The sequence below is a fragment of the Cydia strobilella genome, chromosome 7, assembly GCF_947568885.1.
Source record: "Cydia strobilella chromosome 7, ilCydStro3.1, whole genome shotgun sequence".
Taxonomy (NCBI): domain Eukaryota; kingdom Metazoa; phylum Arthropoda; class Insecta; order Lepidoptera; family Tortricidae; genus Cydia; species Cydia strobilella.
The window spans coordinates 20,571,552-20,591,220 of NC_086047.1; the positions used below are offsets into that span (position 1 = coordinate 20,571,552).

The window sequence follows — 19,669 nt, forward strand, 5'->3', positions numbered from 1 at the left end:
CAAGTTTGCCGATTTTGAATTGATGTTCAATGCAATGTGATTTTTGAACTCTATTTTAGCCTTTTCAACAAATGGATTTTAACGTAAATTAATATAAAGTATTCTATTTCACCTAAGACATTTAATTATTATTATTATTATTATTTGTATCTCCTTCGATATCACGGGCCTATAAATCCCGGTCTTTTGATAGGCTTGCGTGGGGATATAGATCCAACACGTAGAGGCCCCTTGGAGAGCTTTAATGTCATGTAAAACGCCTGCTGGAACCCGTTCACAGGCGCAACAATAGACACCCATGAACCGGTCGCAGCAGGCATTGGGACTATTGCAGAAAAAGTGAACAGTATACCGGTCTATGGATTGAAGTTTGGGTGGACAATGAGACTGGGCTATTGTAAAGAACTCCGGACACCTGCCATAACAATGTTAAAACACGTTATCGAGGCAGGTGGTGACTTGCCGCTGACTAGATGGGCCCCTGAAACTGCCGTCGTGAAGACGACCAGGAGCAACACCGGTGTGAGCGGCTCAGGGGTGTCGAGAGGTGTGCGCCGCTTTCTACTCAGTGGCTGTTACCAGCCACTGTGCCAACTCGCGTCTTATGCATCTTTCACTTCCACCCCTGGAGCATATAGCTCTAGCGACTCCTCTCTGGACAGCCAATGAAGGCAAGCCAGAGCTGAGAGTCCTGCGGGTCCCCTTGGGGTCCACTCCGACCGACGAAGACACGCCGGAGACGGAGACCCTGACCGACTCTCGGGAGCACTCGGGTCCGTGGGGTCGTTACTCCCCAACAGCTCGCCACAAGCTGCCCTGCGGGCTTATTATTATTATTATTATTAATTTTTATTATTTAATTTCTAAAAGGAAAACAGTTTTTATTTAGTTTATAAATTTTAAAATATTCAATATTAGGCTGTCAAACCAAAGTTAGTTTAAATACTAAGTAGGTAACAAATAATGGTCACGATCCATCCGCATCTGCTAATTGACTAAAAATTCTGGAACTGACTAAACTTACAAATTAAAATGTTAAATCAAAATGTAAATTAAATTATATTCTAATTATTCGTAACTTACGCACGATTCAGTTCTGAAAAATAATTCATAGTTAAAACTGCCACGCTTTGTCGAAACTTGGCCCATTTTATACAGCCACAAACTCACCACAAATAAAATTATCCCCGCAAAACCAGTGTATCCAAATCCTATCAAAGTGGTATGACGCCATATTCCGCCGGTGCGGGGCTGCGGGGTCGCGACTCGCGGTGTCGGTTCAGCGTTCAGCGAGGGGTGCGAAGTGCGAGTGGGGTTGATTACTGACCCTGGAAAAAGCGACCGTGGTGTAATTGGCACTTATGCCCTTTTTTAAGTTGACAGCTTTTTAATTTGGAAAATTTTATGTTACGAGTATTTCTACTCGTAATCACGAGCTCTTTCGATATACTTACCCAAGGGGAAAAAAAGTTCCACATTTTTATTCCATTACCATTTTTCATAGACTTTCTATAACGATAAACAAATGGATGGTATGAAAGATTTCTTGAAATTTTGAGATTTTTTTCTGTCACAACTCTTCTCTAACATAAAATTTTCCCAATAGTGGTGTGGAAAAAAAAATCCGAAAAATGGGTCATGAAAAATGCCCCAGACAATTGCGGCGCTAAACGGCGTAAGCGCCAATCACCCTAAGTTCCAACAGCAGACAACATATCGTTTTGATGGCGCGCACGATGCCTGCACGTGCGTCGTCACTTCAGACACTTGTGACACTTGCCGTGTCACTTGTCGCTCGGCGGCGTGATGTCGCGCGACAAAACCTCTCGCGAGGCGTTCGACTGGAACAGTTATGTGATACAATGCTTTTTTAATTTTATAATGGAGAATGGAGGGATTAAATAAGTGCAGCTTTGCCGCTTGAAATTTGACACACTGCAAATATGACAAGGACATTTCTATGAATTCGGTGACTAATAAATTGAAATAGATATCATAATAATAGAGAAAAGTGACCAAGCTCGCCAGTGCACGTAACCGGCATCTTCAGCTTTCGCAGCCATACAACATACATATATATGTCTTTTTTTTTTCTTTTTCTACTGAATAAAGATATTTTGTATTTTGTTTTGTATTTTGTATACAACGCCATAACTTCTGGGCCAACCGGTAAAGACGGTTTTCAAAATGATCTTGACGCGGCTTTATTGTTATAAAAGTATAAGAGCGTGTCAAGGTAATTTTGAACACCTCGCCCGCTTAGCAACTTCTGCTGCCGACTGTATTCATCCCAATTTCTCGAGTATATGCAATCTTTGAAAAGCTTAGCGTTTGGAAACAACAATGATGAAGGAAAAATGCTTTTCTTCAGCAAAAAAACAGCAACAAAAATCAAAAAGCAACAAGTTACAATGAAAATAGTAGGCAATTGCCTGGCAATCCTGGCATTCCGCGCGCTGTGGCAATGCAACAGAGGGACGATAGTGGCCACATAGTAGCCGACAGCGGCGGTCACGTGTCTTACACAATGGGGTATCACTAACATATTGACGATGCCATAATTAACACTATTTATTGTTGTGTAACACGGCATTTTCTAAAATATAGTTATTTGTTATACAAGGGTGCAAAGTAGTATTTTACCAGCGAGTGTGGAATTGAAACACGAGCAAGCGAAAGGATTCTATAGTTGAACCAGGAGCAAAACGAGTGGTTCTAAAATAGAATCCTGAGCGTAGCGAGTGTTTCAACACACGAGAAGTAAAATACATTTGCACCCGTGCGTAACACAAAACTTTTCCCCTCACTATAGCGAGGAAAGTGCAACATCCACAGGCGTTAGATCATCGTCATCACTGAAATCACTCATTTTTTTACGATAATACGATATTATAATAGAAAACTCTGGAAGTTGTGTATTTTTACGTGTCGGAGTCGGTGAGAAAATTTTTGTTGACAATGTTGACATTTCTGACGATGCGTTTTGAAATTGCATCGACTCAACTTGTGCGTTCAGAATTACAATCAACATCATTTTAAAAAAAACAAATGTTTCTTATGGAATTTAAGGTTTATGACTTAAAATCATTAAATAAAGCTACATTTGGTATTTTTTATTAAATTTTCAAACCATTTATTTAATGATAATTAATATGGAACGAACCATTATTATGAGCGTTTTACGTTTTGTTATCTGTCAAAAGCTACTTAAACACGCTCCATCCAAGGTCAAATTACTTTCCCCACACTAGTGGGGACATTGTATCCACTAGGATAAAATGCGTTTTTCCCCGCTTGTTTTAAAGGATAAAAGACGGCTTTCCGAGCTAGTGAGGGGAAAAATATTGAAAACCTAATTCTCACAGATCCTGGTATTTTTGGGTTCTTTCAACTCAGAATCACTAGCATATTCAATCTTGATGATAAAAAAAATGTCCCAAAAATTTGTATGAAAATTGTACATTCCACTATGTCACGCACATGCAAGTGAAATTATTTTTTACACTAAAATGACGTAATGGAATAGAAATTTTGGGAGATCTTTTTTTAATGGCAGGATGGAAAATGCTGTCGATTCTGAGCCCGTGAATGATCCAGATTTGAAAGAATCAGGTTTTCTATATTTATTTTTAGAAAACGTCCAACATGCCGTCGACTCTACCAATTAAAATAAAAATTTAATTCGAAAAAAATATATTCGATTAGATACCCCTCCTCCTTTTGTTTATTTTTTGAATCATTTTAAAAATAACTCTAATTACTGTGAGTTAAGTAGTCTGTAGAGAAACATGTGTACATACTACTTACCTACATTACAAATACATACTAATATTATAAATGCGAAAGTCTGTCTGTCTGTCTGTGTGTTCCCTCTTCACGCTTAAACCGCTGAACCGATTTAGATGAAATTTGGCATAGAGATAGGTTGAGTCCCTGAGAAGGACATAGGATACTTTTTATCCCAGAACTCACCCCTCAAGGGGGTGAAAAGGGGGGTGGAAATTTGTATGGGGAATCAATAACCGCTGAACCGATTTAGATGAAACTTGGTATGGGAATAGTTTGACCTGCGGGGAAGGACATAGAATAACTTTTATCCCCGAAATCATCCCTTAAGGGTGTAAAAAATGGGGTGGAAATGTATAGTGTGGACCAATTTGGGGGTGAAAAAAGGATGGATTAAAAAGCAGAATTAAGGTATCCAAATTACTAATTCCACGCAGACGAAGTCGCGGGCAAAAGCTAGTACATAAATATACCTATGACTGTAATCTTTTTAGCACAGTTACTAAAACTGTATCTAAATATCCGAAATAAACTTCTACATCGAGTGTTTATTTACTAAACTTTAATAAACAACCGTACAAAATCCACATTAATCAAATAAGCTCCACGCACTACACTCTACGCAGATTCAATTGTAATCGGCGCAGCAATTAAATTGCATTGTCGATGCATTACCGCGATGGCGATGCTATCTGACCTGTAATTCTCAATCGTCAATCGTCTACAACTGAGGCCAGTGTATCTTGATTCACAAAGACTATATCAGTTACGAATTGAGGTGTCAATTTATACTGGGGAATGTTCGAAATGTGTAAGAATAGGGGAGCGATTGGTCGATGGTATCCAAACACGTGTGCGAGTAGCACCCGCGCACGCGCAGGGGACGGAAGCGGGAGGCGGGGTGTTAGATGGTTGATAACTGATAACGTTATCAGATGCCGCGTAATGCAATCACGCACTTGACCGCGCATTAGCTGATTGATATATACACATGCGGGGTATATCCTGATGCAAATCGTTAATCTGTGACGCAGGTGCGGTTGAGAATGAGATGCTGTTTGTTGGAATAATAAATAATTTTATTGTGCTCACCATAATATTTTACATACATACATACATACATACAATCACGCCTATTTCCCGGAGGGGTAGGCAGAGACCACGGAGTTCCACTTGCTACGATCCTGACATACCTCTTTCGCTTCCTTCACTTTCATAAAATTCCTCATACACGCTCGCCGGTTTAGGGTGCTCTTGACCTGGCCTTTCTTCAGGATTTCCCCGATCTGATCAGAGAAAGTCCGCCGAGGTCTGCCCCTTCCAACTCCCGTTTCTACCTCTCCCTTATACACTCTCTTTGTTAGCCTTCTTTCACTCATTCTTTCCACGTGTCCAAACCATCTCAACATACCTTTCTCAATTTTTGTCACTACATCTTCGCTCAGTCCACACTTTTCCCTTAAAACAACATAATAATAAAACACAAACAGCATAATATTTTAAAACTTGATAATCAGGGAAGCCGGCTTTGTGACTGTCAGAGAGACGCTTACCTTTTGGACGCCCGTAGGTTCATATCCCAAATACTCGTAAAAATATCTATAGGTAATATTAGTACTAAATGGCTAGTAAATTCACAAACCGTATAAAATAATATTGACTTGATGCACTGCGATTCTTAGTGTCCACGGTTTTGTTCGGTGAATGTGGACTAATATATATAATTTTTTCATCAACATCAGTTACCATCTGCTTTCACTTTGACATCCAACGTAAATCTATATTTTTCCTGCTTCCCAGTGCCATCTATTAAAACAATTAGACAGAGCACTCTGTAAACATGACCATTGACGAAGAGGTCCCTAGAGCCACCTGTCTTGTCCCATGCTCTTCCGCGTCCAGAGTCAATATTTTCGTAAGTCTTGTCTGCCCAGGGCCATATCATGACCCATACCAAACTGACTCTTATGTATGCCGCATTTAGTTTAAAGTCCCTAGCATTTATGTCCAAAATTGCAAGTGCTATTTGAAATGGACCACGAGGCCCACCATAATAGACGTTAAAGTTGATTTGAACCTTTCGGCACAGGATTTAGAGTAGTCTTTGGCGTGCCTGCGCGCGCGCAGCTGCGTCAACACGCCACGCGCCCAACAATAGTGTAAAGAGCTTAAACGTTACAATTTGGAGCACTTAATGAAGGCACAATACGTGTCGCGTTTGTGGTGATTTCATTTGATGGGGTGGATGTTTTTTTGGTGCAGTTTTTAAATGGTTTTATAATAATGTTGCTTTTGAAATGTAAACCGAATGCCTTTTGCTTGCGGCTTTAGTTAACTGGCTGGGTTAGGTATATCAAGTGAGGAATTATTTTGTAAAAATCATTGATCACTTATTCAGTTCATTGAATAAGTGATCAATGATTTTTATAAAAAAAGTATTAAAGAATGGGCAGGCGATGTACTCTTAAACTAATACATATAAGTGTGGTGATGTGGTGGTTACTTGGATTCCTAGAATAGCCGCTATGGTTTGCAACTTGCTACGTTAAAGCTCGACGGTGTGCTACGGCTACGCTCAACGCTCAAACATATTTTTCAGCTAACGTACTCGTAGAGGCGCACGCGTCGTAACTGTAGCGCGTGCTACGACCCAACTATGGCAGCTACGTGCTACGACTGTTGAAAGATTGATACTAACCTTTACGGTATCAATAATTTTCTAAAATGCATAGAAAGAAAATAGACATAGATACTGTAGACACTATGCGAAATTTCATATAATTGAACGGACTACAGGCGTTTAAAATACAGATTTAGTAAATACACTATCACATTTACGAACGCAAAGCTGTATCGTTAACCTACACTTTGCTTCGCATCTCCGACTTCCATTATTAATTTGTGCATTTGCTGCCGTATCACTTGTACAGTCGAGTTCATAATAATGTACACATTTATTCACCATAATCCATTGCAATAAGGTGAAAAAATGTACACATATTTATGAACTCGATTGTACAAACACCGGGGCAGTACCGGGGCAGTCACTCGCGCGAGTACTGGCCTCACTCGCCGGCTCAATCCAGCGTACTAACACCAACACTTCACTAACCATTGATAGAATGGACCTTAAGTCTACGCAATAAGGGTCACTGTCAGTCAACAGTGTGAACGACGGTACAACGGTGGTAAGACTATTGGCAAACACGGTGGATGCAATCTAAGCCTTTTGTAATGTTCTTAATGTTTGAAGTTGGTATTAAGCACTTACGCAGATTTAGCTCGGACAAATTGCAGATGAGTGAGAGCCAGGTGCCAGGTTCCCGTAGTCATGAAATATCATGTAAATAGAACAGTTCGAGTAACTATATAATAGTAAATATACGAGTGGCAAAAATTTTTTTCGTCAACAAAAATTTAAATATTGAGAATTAAATTTCAAAGAGACCTTTTCAGATTAACTGAAAATGGAGTATTTTTCGAAGTAGGTAGGCTAGGTAGGTAGGCCTCTACGGGGCATAGGTACATAATAGTCGGCGAGTAGGTATATATAGCACAATCGGATTAGGACAAACTTCGAAATCTCTTGGCCAGTTATGAAATTTGATACATATGTAAATTAACGGCGCGGTTCGGGAAATGAATTAGAGATTTACTAGATATGAAATAGTATAGATATGTGACGTCCCACGGGTAAAGGTGCCTTATGGCGGTTGGAGCTTATGCTATTACGCTATTATTAACGCCGCTCCAATTAATATTGGATGGCGCTTACGTCGCATAGCGCCGCAATAATTTGCGACGTATTCAGACGTATTTCTTAACTTCGAGCGCCCTTTTCGTCACCCGAAAACCAATCAATCATTAACGTCAAAAATTACAATACCTACAAAGAAAAGTAAAAATACACAACTTACACTAAATTATTGGCATTGACCACTCGTTTTCAATTCTATTAGTAAAATTTAAATGCCTAGTATATATACTCGTAGTAGTGGAGATATATTGAATACTGTAATAAATTGCTCATTTCCTATCTATGTTACTAGATTTTGTTATAAAATTTAACATGTGTCATCATCCCTATTGATGATAGGGAAACTTTTTCTCGGAAAACAACGGACTTTCAACCTAATAAAACACGATCATTCTGTAACTAAACTTGTCTTTTCTGTTGCAGTGACGACGTAGAACACAGCAACAAGCGACTATAGATTCATCGTCCTGTGAACATGGCGTGGCGTACGAACACTTCCATTTTAACACACCAGGCAGAATCATAACGGGAAACAATATTCCAAATAACTACTTACCAATATCAAGGATGGATGCCAAGTTCTTACCTAAGTACTTCAGTCCCCGGCCAGTTCGGCCGAATTTCACCTTCCCATACAAACGGAGTTTCGTTCCCATTTTGAAACTACATGTTGGATTATAATGAAACTTTAAACATACAATGACATGAGGTACTTATATCTAGTTCTGTAATTCGTTTATATAGCTGTAGTATACCTATAAAACAAACGAAATAGAGCAGACAAGTTTTGTATGAAAAACTTAAATTGACTGTATTTTTTTTACTATGGTATCTAAAGCTACATAAACTAATTACAGACCAAGAGACTAAGTTTCAGAGCAATCTAGCTAGTCGTTTTAAAATGAGAGCGTAACTACGTTTGTATGGAGAACCGAGCTTGCTATGTATATGTTCAACTGTTCAAACTTTTTGACCCGAAAGCCAAAGCAATACCTCCGCTTAGTTTGCAGGATTTTCGGATCTTGGCTTATTCCACTTATTAAGTTTGGGGAACCCTGATTTATCGCATGATAATATATCTCTCTTTGTAAATATCGTAGCTGCGGAAAGTTTACAAAGAGTAAGAAATTTTCTCGGAAATTTCTTGAAAATTTCACTGAAATATTAAGTTTTGGGAAGTTTCAATCCCCATACAAAAAAGAGAGAAATTTCTGAAACTTTCCTATGTGGAAAATTTCGCGTCGGCACATCAGTACATAACTTCGTCCATGCGCAAGTTTTTAATGCGCAAGTTTTTAGGAAAGCTATTACTGAGTAGATTCTTAGAAAGATCATACATAACTGCAACATAAATAACTTACTTACCTACAACACGCCGTTTAACTAAACGGCGAGTTATAGGAAAAGTCGAATTGTAAGAAATCCTAGTGGCTTTAACATTTTAGCAGACGCCTTTAACGTAATAAAGAATATGTATAGATAACCAATAACTGTAATTTTTTTAATAACCTGTAATTTTCTTAATCGTTTTTCATACTGATATACACTCATTGCCAAATTTAGAGGAACAAAAATCCAAAAAAAGTTTTATTACTGGATTAAAAAGGTTAGAAATAGAAATAGAAATATATTTATTTGCCATTAAATGTGGTATACAATGGTGTTACATTATTATTTATAGAGCCATACACATTTAGACTTTAAAAAGCCATGCAAATTGAAAACTTATACTAAATTTAAGTTTAATTGACATCATTATTTTAATCAAAACATGCATTATTAACCTAGTTATAAAGCCATTAGTTATTAACGTGGACTGTTACTAACAAATTATGAAGTGACAGTTAATTAACTAAAAATTCCTTCAGACTGTAGTAACATTTGTCGACAAGGAAAGAGTACAGTTTGTTTTTAAATTTATTGAGTGGTAGCTGTTTAAGCTCATCAGGCAGTCTATTAAATTAAGGTTTAATCCAGTAATAAAACCTTTTTTTTTGCGTTCCTCTAAATTTGTCCATGAGTAGGTAAATTTAATGCAACAGCAGTGATTACTTACTAAATTTTAATCTTCGTCTTATGTTTTAGTCTCGTAGTTACTACGAGTAAATAAGTATGTTTGTTAAAATTAGCCTCATTATGTATGTACTGTTGACTATTGTTTAAACCTTTTGTTTGTGTCGAGCCCGAGCCGTCATCAGCCGCGACCTTGTACATTGTTTAGATGTAGTTCTGTAGTTATATTTAAATCCTTATTTGTTATTATTATTAATGGAATAAAATTCTTATGATTAATAAGTAGTATTTTTTTCTTACAATTAAACAACGTGTTTTATTTATTAAAACTATACATAGGTGTCTTTCTAGATCTGTACTAGTACAGATGTAGTGTATAATTGTTTTCCTTCGTATTTTATCGGAAACGTTCGTATTTGTCATGCTACTTCAGTCAACGTCAGTACTTTTTGTACCGAGACTGACTGAAATGGCAAGACACGTTCGTACGTTTCCGTAAAATACGAAGGAAAATTATTATGCACTACGTTTTTACTTAGGTTTTTGTCATTTCACTTGATAGAGTGGTCGTGGTCGTAATGTTTTCTGTGCGTTTAGGTGATGACATGCTTCATCTTCATACCACACACTTCTCCATTCAAAGATAAGTAGTAACACAGGAGAAAAAATTGCGCAAAAATTAGGTAAGTTAGAGGGTAGGTACAATGCAACACGTAGCGTAGTTAATCTCTATGCCATTAATTTAATATTTTTTGACCATAATCCCCGACAAGTGTATTTTATTTTTTTGGTACCGTCACTTGTCAGCGGGCTTAGCAAATATAACAATAGTTTAATCGTCGCGCGATTAGCGAGGGATGCTGCGGGGCGATTCTCCACGCCCTCAGAGGGCGGGCACTCCCCTTTGACACTATAACCCTGAAGAAATAAGGTTCAGATTCGTATGAAATGTATAAGTTGCGGAGAAATGTTGAGGATCCGGGAGGGCATATATACCTCGACGAGCGCCCGCGCCGGTCACTCCGGATACCCACTCTCTGCCATCAACCTTACCACAGGTCGCACTGATATAGTCAACATAAAAAAAATTAAGTGTTTAAAAAAACTCATTTAGCAAAGTACCTTTTATATTTTGCCAGTAAAATTTTGCAAAAAACTAAATTTTTTATTCTATTTGATCGATTCTTACAGAAATTACTACCAAAAAGTAACTAGTAGCTAAGTTAGTGTAGTGAACTCTATATCATCGTCGTGTCAAGCAACTAGTAGCTTGGACGACAGATAGGTCTGGACGTGTCGTCACAGCAGCAAGTCGTGTGCCATGTTGGGAGGCGCCGGGTGCGTGGCGCTGCGCGGGCTGAGCGCGGGGCGCGCGTCGCGGGCCGTCGCCGCCGCCGAGCTGCTGGCCGCCGCCGCCGCCGCCGCCGCCCCCGAAGCGGATGACAGACCGGTCAGTAAACGCTTATTTGTTTTCTTTTGAGTTTTATTTCTACAGCCAGTCAAATCCTCGAGTCTGTATGTTGTACTTAAATTACTTATTATTATTAGTTTTTGTCATAATGGTACGGAACACTTCGCGCGCGAGTCCGACTCGCACTTGGCCGGTTATTTAACTTCGAGCGCCCTTTTCGTCACCCGAATATCAATCATCAGTCAATCATTAACGTCAAAAATTACAACACAAATAAACGAAATTAAACTATCGTGAGATATTTCAAAATTTTTAGATCAGTACGGTTTCACTCACTATTATTTTTAGTCTCTTTTGAAGCGTTTTTTCGTGGTTTTTTCGCTGAGGAAGGATTCCCGAAAAATCCGAAACATGTTGCCAAAAACAACTAAAAATAATAGTGCGTGAAACCGTTGCTGATCTAAATATTTTTAACACAAAAGTAAAAATACACACACTAAATTAAATAACACGACCACATAATAAAAATAAAAATCTAGTGGCAGTGACCAATCGTTTTCAATTCTATTAGTTAAATTTAAATGCCTAGTATAGTAGTGGAGATATATTGAAGGAAGCCACACGAAATCGAGCGCTCGAAATTAAAAAATCGGCTCCCATGTTAGTCTGTGCGTCTGTGCTGAAAAAGAAAAGTCGTGGAATGTAAGGGGCCCAATACATTCCATGACTCTTCTCCACCTCCTCTTTCCGAACAGACTCTACATATACTTACGAATTCAAGATGCAAATTAACAATGTCTAGAATTGTACATACCTCTATTTAATGTGGTGATGCGTTTTGTCGAAAATAATATTTTAATACCTACTTGGTGATTATACTCGTAGATAGCCGGACCATGCCAACTCTGTACCGACTTTAAAACAAAGTGTAGGAGTGTGAATGTTGACCCTTCTACACTTTGTCCTTGCAAAGTCTATGCAGAGTTGTAATATAGGTCGAACTCTTGTGCAAAATACTGCATGCATGCGATGCGGGTTCATTTTAAACACAACTTATTTAACAGATATACGTGGACGTGGACGCAGAAGGCTACCTGGTGCCGGCGGGCGCGCGTGGCACGTGCGGCGCGGCGGCACTGGCGGCGCGCGCACGGCTTGCGCCCGGGAACGCCGTTCTCGAGCCGGTGTCGGCGTCGGCGTCGGCGTCGGCGCCGGGCGCATGGCGCGTGGTTATCACGGCGGCGGCGGCGCCGCACGCGGAGCTGCTGCTCTGGCCCAGTGAGGATGTGCTGGCGCGCGCAGGTGTGCCGCAGCTTACGCCGGATAACAAATTAGGTGGGTACTTACTCTTACTTCTTCCTATCCTACTAAATTATTAATTACTAAACTCAATATATGCTTATATTTTTTTAACAAAAATGGATAGGTACGCAAAACATAACTTAATGTAATGGAACTAGCTAGATATAAAATATAATAATAGGTAAGTATATAACGCTTTATGAAGCCAAGATTTAGCAAGTAAGCAGCAATGATTAATCATTTTCTTTTTCATGTAAGTACATAAGTTGTAATATAATAAGTGTAAATTTCCTTCAGGTCCAGGCGAGTACAGCTGCCACCGCTGCGACGCCCGCTTTGACGCTCCACACATCCTACGGGTGCACCTGTTCCTAGCCTGCCGCACACCTTCAGCTCTGCTCTTCCTCTCCGCATTAATACACGCCACAACTCCACCTTTGGATCTGCGGAGCGCGTTCCGGCCTTATACGACAGTTACGCCGACGCCGAGTTTGGCGCCGGCGGCGTTGGAGGCGCTCGCGACGGCGTGGGGCCGCGGCGCGGGCGGCGGCGTCGGCCACGCCTGCGTGTACTGCGGAAGACTCTACTCCCGCCGCTACGGTTTAAAGATCCACCTTCGCACGCACACTGGTTATAAACCCCTGCGATGTCCCCACTGCCGGCGCGCGTTCGGCGACCCGAGCAACCTGAACAAGCACGTGAAGCTGCACGGCGCGGGGCGGGGCGGCGGCGCGCACGCGTGCGGCGTGTGCGGCAAGCTGCTGGTGCGGCGCCGCGACCTCGAGCGACACATGCGCGCGAGACACGCGTCACACGCGCACGCGCACGCGCACACCACGCCCCCGTGCGAGGTCTGACTGCTCCCTGCCGAAGTAAAGCCTCCTGTCCAGTCCACGGTCGAGGGTTCTGAAAACTGCAAACTTCCGGTAGATACCGACCGTGCAGTGGGTGTTTGGGAAGCAAATTGTTCTGAGCCTCAAGGGACCTTCGGAAGGTTGGTTGCCAATTGCCAGTCATTGTAGTAGGCGCTACGGCATCGCGAGTCTTGGACAGGCGGGGTTGGCATTATGAGCCTGTCCACTGGAATGAAATCTCCGCTGCTTTTTGCGCTATTTGTGGATTTTTAACCTCGCTCACCGCTCCGCTGCAGTACGCAGGCACCCTTAGCAATGAATAGGGATGATGACACATGTTGAATTTTATAACAAAATCTAATAACAAGTCTAAATTTAAGGTTTATCTGTAAAAAATGTACTACGCTATCTGTTAACTCTGCCATTTCATGTGATGTTGAATAAAAATGTTCTATTCTATTCTAATAAATAATAATATATTAAAATTATAAAAAAATACAAAACCTATTTTTTTTTTTTTTAAAAAGGAATAAAGTAAGGGTAGGCAGCGATTGATAATAAACATGGATGACTAGCTTCAAAGAAAATATCAGCTTATAAAAGGCTACAGAATTAGAATACGCATGCCCACAAAAGCCACCAGCGGACCAATTACAAAGTCAAAGTTTAGGTATGGGTTTTCTTTGACCAAGATTATGATTGGTCAATTTCACCGACCCGAAATACTATTGGTCTATTTTAAAATTAGTCGCTCTGATTGGCCGTAACCATGCTGTAACACTGTCACTTGAAAATACATGACAATGAAAACTGTCTCTTAGTAGACGGTTTCATGCAATATAGAACATGTTTATTTGCAATATTTTTGTACGATAATTTATTATTTTATTTTAAGTGAATAATGGGATAGATAATTTACTGATGGCCATGTAGTACGTCTGTGGCACGTTTCTAAAGTTATATTTAGTACAGGAAGGGTACGCTGACAGATGTCATCTCAGTACAATTTTGCGCGTAACTCGGTATAACAGGGGTGCTGCCCGTGCACAACTGCACACGTCTATGCTCACGTCGGCGCACACGTGCTCAACACGTGCTGCACACGCAGGCAGTGGAGCTCGGCTTTATAATTGGCAAAACAGCGACTCGATTTAAGGCCGGTGCACACCGGATGCATGATGCCCGGTTTACATGGGTGGCAAGCCTCGAAAAGCGTCAGGGACGCAGTTAACCCATTCATGACCAAGAACTGCCGAGCGTACTCAATACGCCGGGCCACCATACAAACCGTTTTTAGCTTAAACGCACGACTCAGCTTATGGGTCTAGAGCCTGGCGCGAACGGTAAATAAATCGCCGCTTATGAAGCCGACCAGTTGAACAACATTATACAACATTTTTACTAACCACCTTTTTTCTGTGCCTATCAAAAAAAGAAACTAATTATTGCAGTTTGTAGGAATGAACATTTTTACCTTCTACAAGCTTTTATTGTCAGACCAAGCTAAGTTGGCAGCGATTTTGATAGCCCAGCCTGTGCAAGTGTTAAGTTAAACGTCATAAATTCTTACAAGTTTGGCGTTTAAAACTTGTCGTGTTTGTTGCTGTTGTTTTTTGGGTCAAATCATGGGTTAAATTAGACCAATTTCCCGATTACCGATTGAGATGAAATTTTGCATAGGTACATAATCACTTCTTGAACTCTTGTGTAAATACCACATGAAAGATAATACCGCCGTTCGGATGTATTAATTGTTTAGTTGTTTACTGTCCAAGTGTGTCCGATAAGCTTACACCTGGTCGGTCATTATCTTTGTTTTAGTAAACGCCATTATATTAATATTAGTAACAATAGAGCACTTAAAATGTATTATATTACTTACTTTCTAATCTGCCGTCGAAACCACGAAGATGTTTTGAAAAACTTGTAAATATTTGTCACACACTATTACGATAATACAATACCTATTAGTTAGTAGTGACTGTTTTAACCGCCTTGTTTTATATTGAAACGAAAAAAAAGAATCTTAACATGATTGTTAGTAGTAAGATACAATACAACGTTCACCAAATATTATGAAATAAAAGTACAGTGGGATAAAATCCTCCTTGCCTTACCCCTCATACAAAACAATATATTATTATACTACGGTTTGGTCCCTACCAAATGTTGCTTACCATCATCCAAACAGTAATCGGTTGTAAAATGATACAATATCAAACAGCTTCAACATGAAATAAGCTTTAAAACCAGCCAATAAAGTTTATTTTAGCCCTCTACGGAAACATTTGTAATTTTTACATCTAGCGCCAGGCCACGGTGACCCATACCTTGAGCCATGTCAATAACTTCTGAAATATATATATTTTTGGTATCTTTGAAATGTGGATTCTTCGGTATGCTTGCAACGCGTATGTATCTAGAATTTCAGTATTTTTACTATATTGCACTGATAGTAAACCAAATATTTAAGACCCTGTTTTCATTTTAAAAAACGTGTTTATATGTTTTTATGCTAATGTACCTTATAGAAATGGTTGTTAGCTTATATGATACTTCAGAATCAGAATCAGAAAAACAACTTACGTTATTACGTCCAATTAAGTTTCGTTTATTTTTAAAACAGAATTTATTCATGACTCACATGCGAGTCACTGGCCCTGCCGAACTGTTTGAGAATGACCCATACGCTGAGTCGCTGGCCCTGAATGGGTTAAGCGTAGAGGGAGCAAGCGATATTGCTATCTCATTCCACCGAATAGCTGAGTCCCTAGAGGCTTGTCGAGGCTCGCCACGCGTGTAAGCCGGGCATAACGTGCACGTCTACGCACACGCAACCGGCCCCTGCCTGGTCTTTAGCTTTAAGTTAATAAATAAAAAAACAATAAAAAGACGGTATCGGTTTTAATGTTTTTATTTAGATTGTGGGCTTAACCTAGCTGGCCTGCTGCTTGGCGGCGATGCGCTTGTCTCGCTCCTCCGCGATGGTGAGCCGCACTCCTCTAGCGCGAGGGAGCGAGATGTACGCCTTCGTGCCCTTGCCGATGATGAACACGTTGTTCAACCTGCACACACACAACACAACACATATCAATCCGTGTGTCGATCACATTCTATTACATTAAGCCCGGCCTTGATCTTTCAAACAAATGGATAAATATTGTTTCACTACACCAGGGGCCTATTGCATACCAAGCTAATACATTTGTAGGCTTCATTTTGGTGGACCATTTCGGCTTTGTATGCATCACCCGGGTTAGTGGGATGGTGATAGTCCCCATCCCGTAAAGGCTGTCTCTATTCTTCCAAAACTGATGAGAAAGCTGCATTTTATTGCATGTTGGCCGGTAGAATAGTCCCGCCTCAGCATGATGCTGACCCAGAGATTTTAATTCTACTTGTATTACAAGTTGTAAAAATAATTATGCAACAGGCCCCCAGTAGGCCGAGCACATGATTGGCGCGACAGTATCTCGCCGCGAGATAGACTACCCGTCTTTTACTAACTGTATGAATTAAAGAGGGACGGGTAGTCTATGTCGCGGCGAGATACTCTCGCGCCAATCATGTGCTAGCCCGGCTGATGCGGGAAAATATTACAAAATGCAAATTTCAACGAGTATACGAGAGTGCCTCCCGTGAAAAGCGAAATTTCGTTATCTGCCTCTATCACACAAATATGGAAGAGCGATAGAGGCAGATAGTGAAATTTAGATTTTCCGGTTTCGCGGTAGGGTCGTATCAAAGATAGATATAACTCCGTAATAGATAGATACAGTCTAAGGAAAAAACGTGCCTCGAAAATCAAGAAAATTTGATTCTCGTTCAGAGGGCGCTACTAGCTTTGGCCAACTGTCGTATAGATGGCGTTGACGGTTTCGTTTGTTATTTAACAATTTTAACGCATATCAGTGAAGGAACTTGGTTCAAAATCATAAAAATAATAAAAATAAAAAAAATCATTTATCCATATTTAAATACATTTTATCGTATTTTTATAAATCTTTATTTTTAGTTTTAAAGTGTGTCGACAGATGGCAGTGAATTTACTGGGGTTACAAAATTTACTATGACAGTACCGCTCTAGTATGTTACTCTATGGTCGTATGTTGCTGACATGTTGCTCACCTAGTGGCGAAGGTGTGTCCGGTGGTGTCCTTGACGTGCACGATGTCGAAGGAGCCGGGATGTCTCTCGCGGGACACGATGGTGCCCACTCGACCCTGATATGTTGCTGACATGTTACTCACCTAGTGGCGAAGGTGTGTCCGGTGGTGTCCTTGACGTGCACGATGCCGAAGGAGCCGGGATGTCTCTCGCGGGACACGATGGTGCCCACTCGACCCTGATATGTTGCTGACATGTTACTCACCTAGTGGCGAAGGTGTGTCCGGTGGTGTCCTTGACGTGCACGATGCCGAAGGAGCCGGGATGTCTCTCGCGGGACACGATGGTGCCCACTCGACCCTGATATGTTGCTGACATGTTACTCACCTAGTGGCGAAGGTGTGTCCGGTGGTGTCCTTGACGTGCACGATGCCGAAGGAGCCGGGATGTCTCTCGCGGGACACGATGGTGCCCACTCGACCCTGATATGTTGCTGACATGTTACTCACCTAGTGGCGAAGGTGTGTCCGGTGGTGTCCTTGACGTGCACGATGCCGAAGGAGCCGGGATGTCTCTCGCGGGACACGATGGTGCCCACTCGACCCTGATATGTTGCTGACATGTTACTCACCTAGTGGCGAAGGTGTGTCCGGTGGTGTCCTTGACGTGCACGATGCCGAAGGAGCCGGGATGTCTCTCGCGGGACACGATGGTGCCCACTCGACCCTGATATGTTGCTGACATGTTACTCACCTAGTGGCGAAGGTGTGTCCGGTGGTGTCCTTGACGTGCACGATGCCGAAGGAGCCGGGATGTCTCTCGCGGGACACGATGGTGCCCACTCGACCCTGATATGTTGCTGACATGTTACTCACCTAGTGGCGAAGGTGTGTCCGGTGGTGTCCTTGACGTGCACGATGCCGAAGGAGCCGGGATGTCTCTCGCGGGACACGATGGTGCCCACTCGACCCTGATATGTTGCTGACATGTTACTCACCTAGTGGCGAAGGTGTGTCCGGTGGTGTCCTTGACGTGCACGATGCCGAAGGAGCCGGGATGTCTCTCGCGGGACACGATGGTGCCCACTCGACCCTGATATGTTGCTGACATGTTGCTCACCTAGTGGCGAAGGTGTGTCCGGTGGTGTCCTTGACGTGCACGATGTCGAAGGAGCCGGGATGTCTCTCGCGGGACACGATGGTGCCCACTCGACCCTGATATGTTGCTGACATGTTGCTCACCTAGTGGCGAAGGTGTGTCCGGTGGTGTCCTTGACGTGCACGATGTCGAAGGAGCCGGGATGTCTCTCGCGGGACACGATGGTGCCCACTCGACCCTGATATGTTGCTGACATGTTACTCACCTAGTGGCGAAGGTGTGTCCGGTGGTGTCCTTGACGTGCACGATGCCGAAGGAGCCGGGATGTCTCTCGCGGGACACGATGGTGCCCACTCGACCCTGATATGTTGCTGACATGTTACTCACCTAGTGGCGAAGGTGTGTCCGGTGGTGTCCTTGACGTGCACGATGCCGAAGGAGCCGGGATGTCTCTCGCGGGACACGATGGTGCCCACTCGACCCTGATATGTTGCTGACATGTTACTCACCTAGTGGCGAAGGTGTGTCCGGTGGTGTCCTTGACGTGCACGATGCCGAAGGAGCCGGGATGTCTCTCGCGGGACACGATGGTGCCCACTCGACCCTGATATGTTGCTGACATGTTACTCACCTAGTGGCGAAGGTGTGTCCGGTGGTGTCCTTGACGTGCACGATGCCGAAGGAGCCGGGATGTCTCTCGCGGGACACGATGGTGCCCACTCGACCCTGATATGTTGCTGACATGTTACTCACCTAGTGGCGAAGGTGTGTCCGGTGGTGTCCTTGACGTGCACGATGTCGAAGGAGCCGGGATGTCTCTCGCGGGACACGATGGTGCCCACACGACCCAAATTTCTTCCGCCAGTAATCATGCACAAGTTTCCTGGAAAATAATAAAATAACGGTAAATAATAAAATAATAAAATGTGCAAGCTGTGGTTAAGACTGACTTTTTAATATTTCTCTATGCAACAACAATAATAATGAACTACTTTGGGATCAAATCAAATTATTTTATGAAATATTATGATTTGTGCTTTGTAAGTAGTCACACTACTATATATATAAATTATAACCTGTACTAGATGTCATATATAATATTAAATAGTAATAATAGTAGTATTATATTATATAGTCGAGAAATTGGAACAGGTACCGCCGTGGCGAGGTGGCCTAGGGGTTCATGGCGTTAGCCGCAATAGCTAAAGACACCGGTTCGAATCCAGCCTTCACCACTAGAGGGCTTCGTCACTTTTTTCTTTAATAAATGACATCTATTACAGTTTAACAATAATAATGTTTTAAACAAAAATATGCGGTAACGAAATCATGGACGAAAAA

General features: G+C 41.7%; 3 protein-coding genes across 4 annotated transcripts in view; 2 read left to right on the forward strand and 1 right to left on the reverse strand.

Moving 5' to 3' along the window:
* LOC134742643 (radial spoke head protein 3 homolog) overlaps positions 1–8,251 on the forward strand; it is a 31,130-nt gene extending 22,879 nt beyond the window's left edge. The window contains exon 8 of one of the 2 annotated variants that reach the window (XM_063675825.1): positions 7,967–8,236. In XM_063675825.1, coding sequence (XP_063531895.1) covers positions 7,967–7,977 — 11 coding nt within the window. In that variant the 3' untranslated portion in view covers positions 7,978–8,236. Of the gene's footprint in view, positions 1–7,966 lie in introns of both variants that reach the window. The other variant, XM_063675824.1, reaches the window with a different exon arrangement.
* A 2,626-nt stretch (positions 8,252–10,877) lies between these two features.
* Positions 10,878–13,126, forward strand: LOC134742868 (zinc finger protein 596-like). Its single transcript, XM_063676054.1, has 3 exons — positions 10,878–10,961; positions 12,032–12,302; positions 12,567–13,126. Exons 1-3 carry the CDS (start codon positions 10,878–10,880, stop codon positions 13,124–13,126), a joined length of 915 nt encoding a protein of 304 aa, XP_063532124.1.
* Positions 13,127–16,021: 2,895 nt separating this feature from the next.
* The window catches only part of LOC134742696 (small ribosomal subunit protein eS4), a 48,965-nt gene continuing 45,317 nt past the window's right edge, over positions 16,022–19,669 (reverse strand). Inside the window, exons 5-6 of the mRNA XM_063675887.1 lie at positions 19,082–19,211; positions 16,022–16,188 (exon numbers count right to left, since the gene is read on the reverse strand). Coding sequence (XP_063531957.1) covers positions 16,059–16,188; positions 19,082–19,211 — 260 coding nt within the window. The 3' untranslated portion in view covers positions 16,022–16,058. The remainder of the gene's footprint in view (positions 16,189–19,081; positions 19,212–19,669) is intronic.

What these genes read in the sequence shown, in the direction of transcription:
- LOC134742868 (XM_063676054.1), top strand. Translation starts at nt 10,878, where the DNA reads ATGTTGGGAGGCGCCGGGTGCGTGGCGCTGCGCGGGCTGAGCGCGGGG. An exon ending in TCGCCGCCGCCGAGCTGCTG is followed by an intron (nt 10,962 to 12,031) that starts GCCGCCGCCGCC and finishes CTTATTTAACAG; the next exon opens with ATATACGTGGACGTGGACGC. An exon ending in TACGCCGGATAACAAATTAG is followed by an intron (nt 12,303 to 12,566) that starts GTGGGTACTTAC and finishes AATTTCCTTCAG; the next exon opens with GTCCAGGCGAGTACAGCTGC.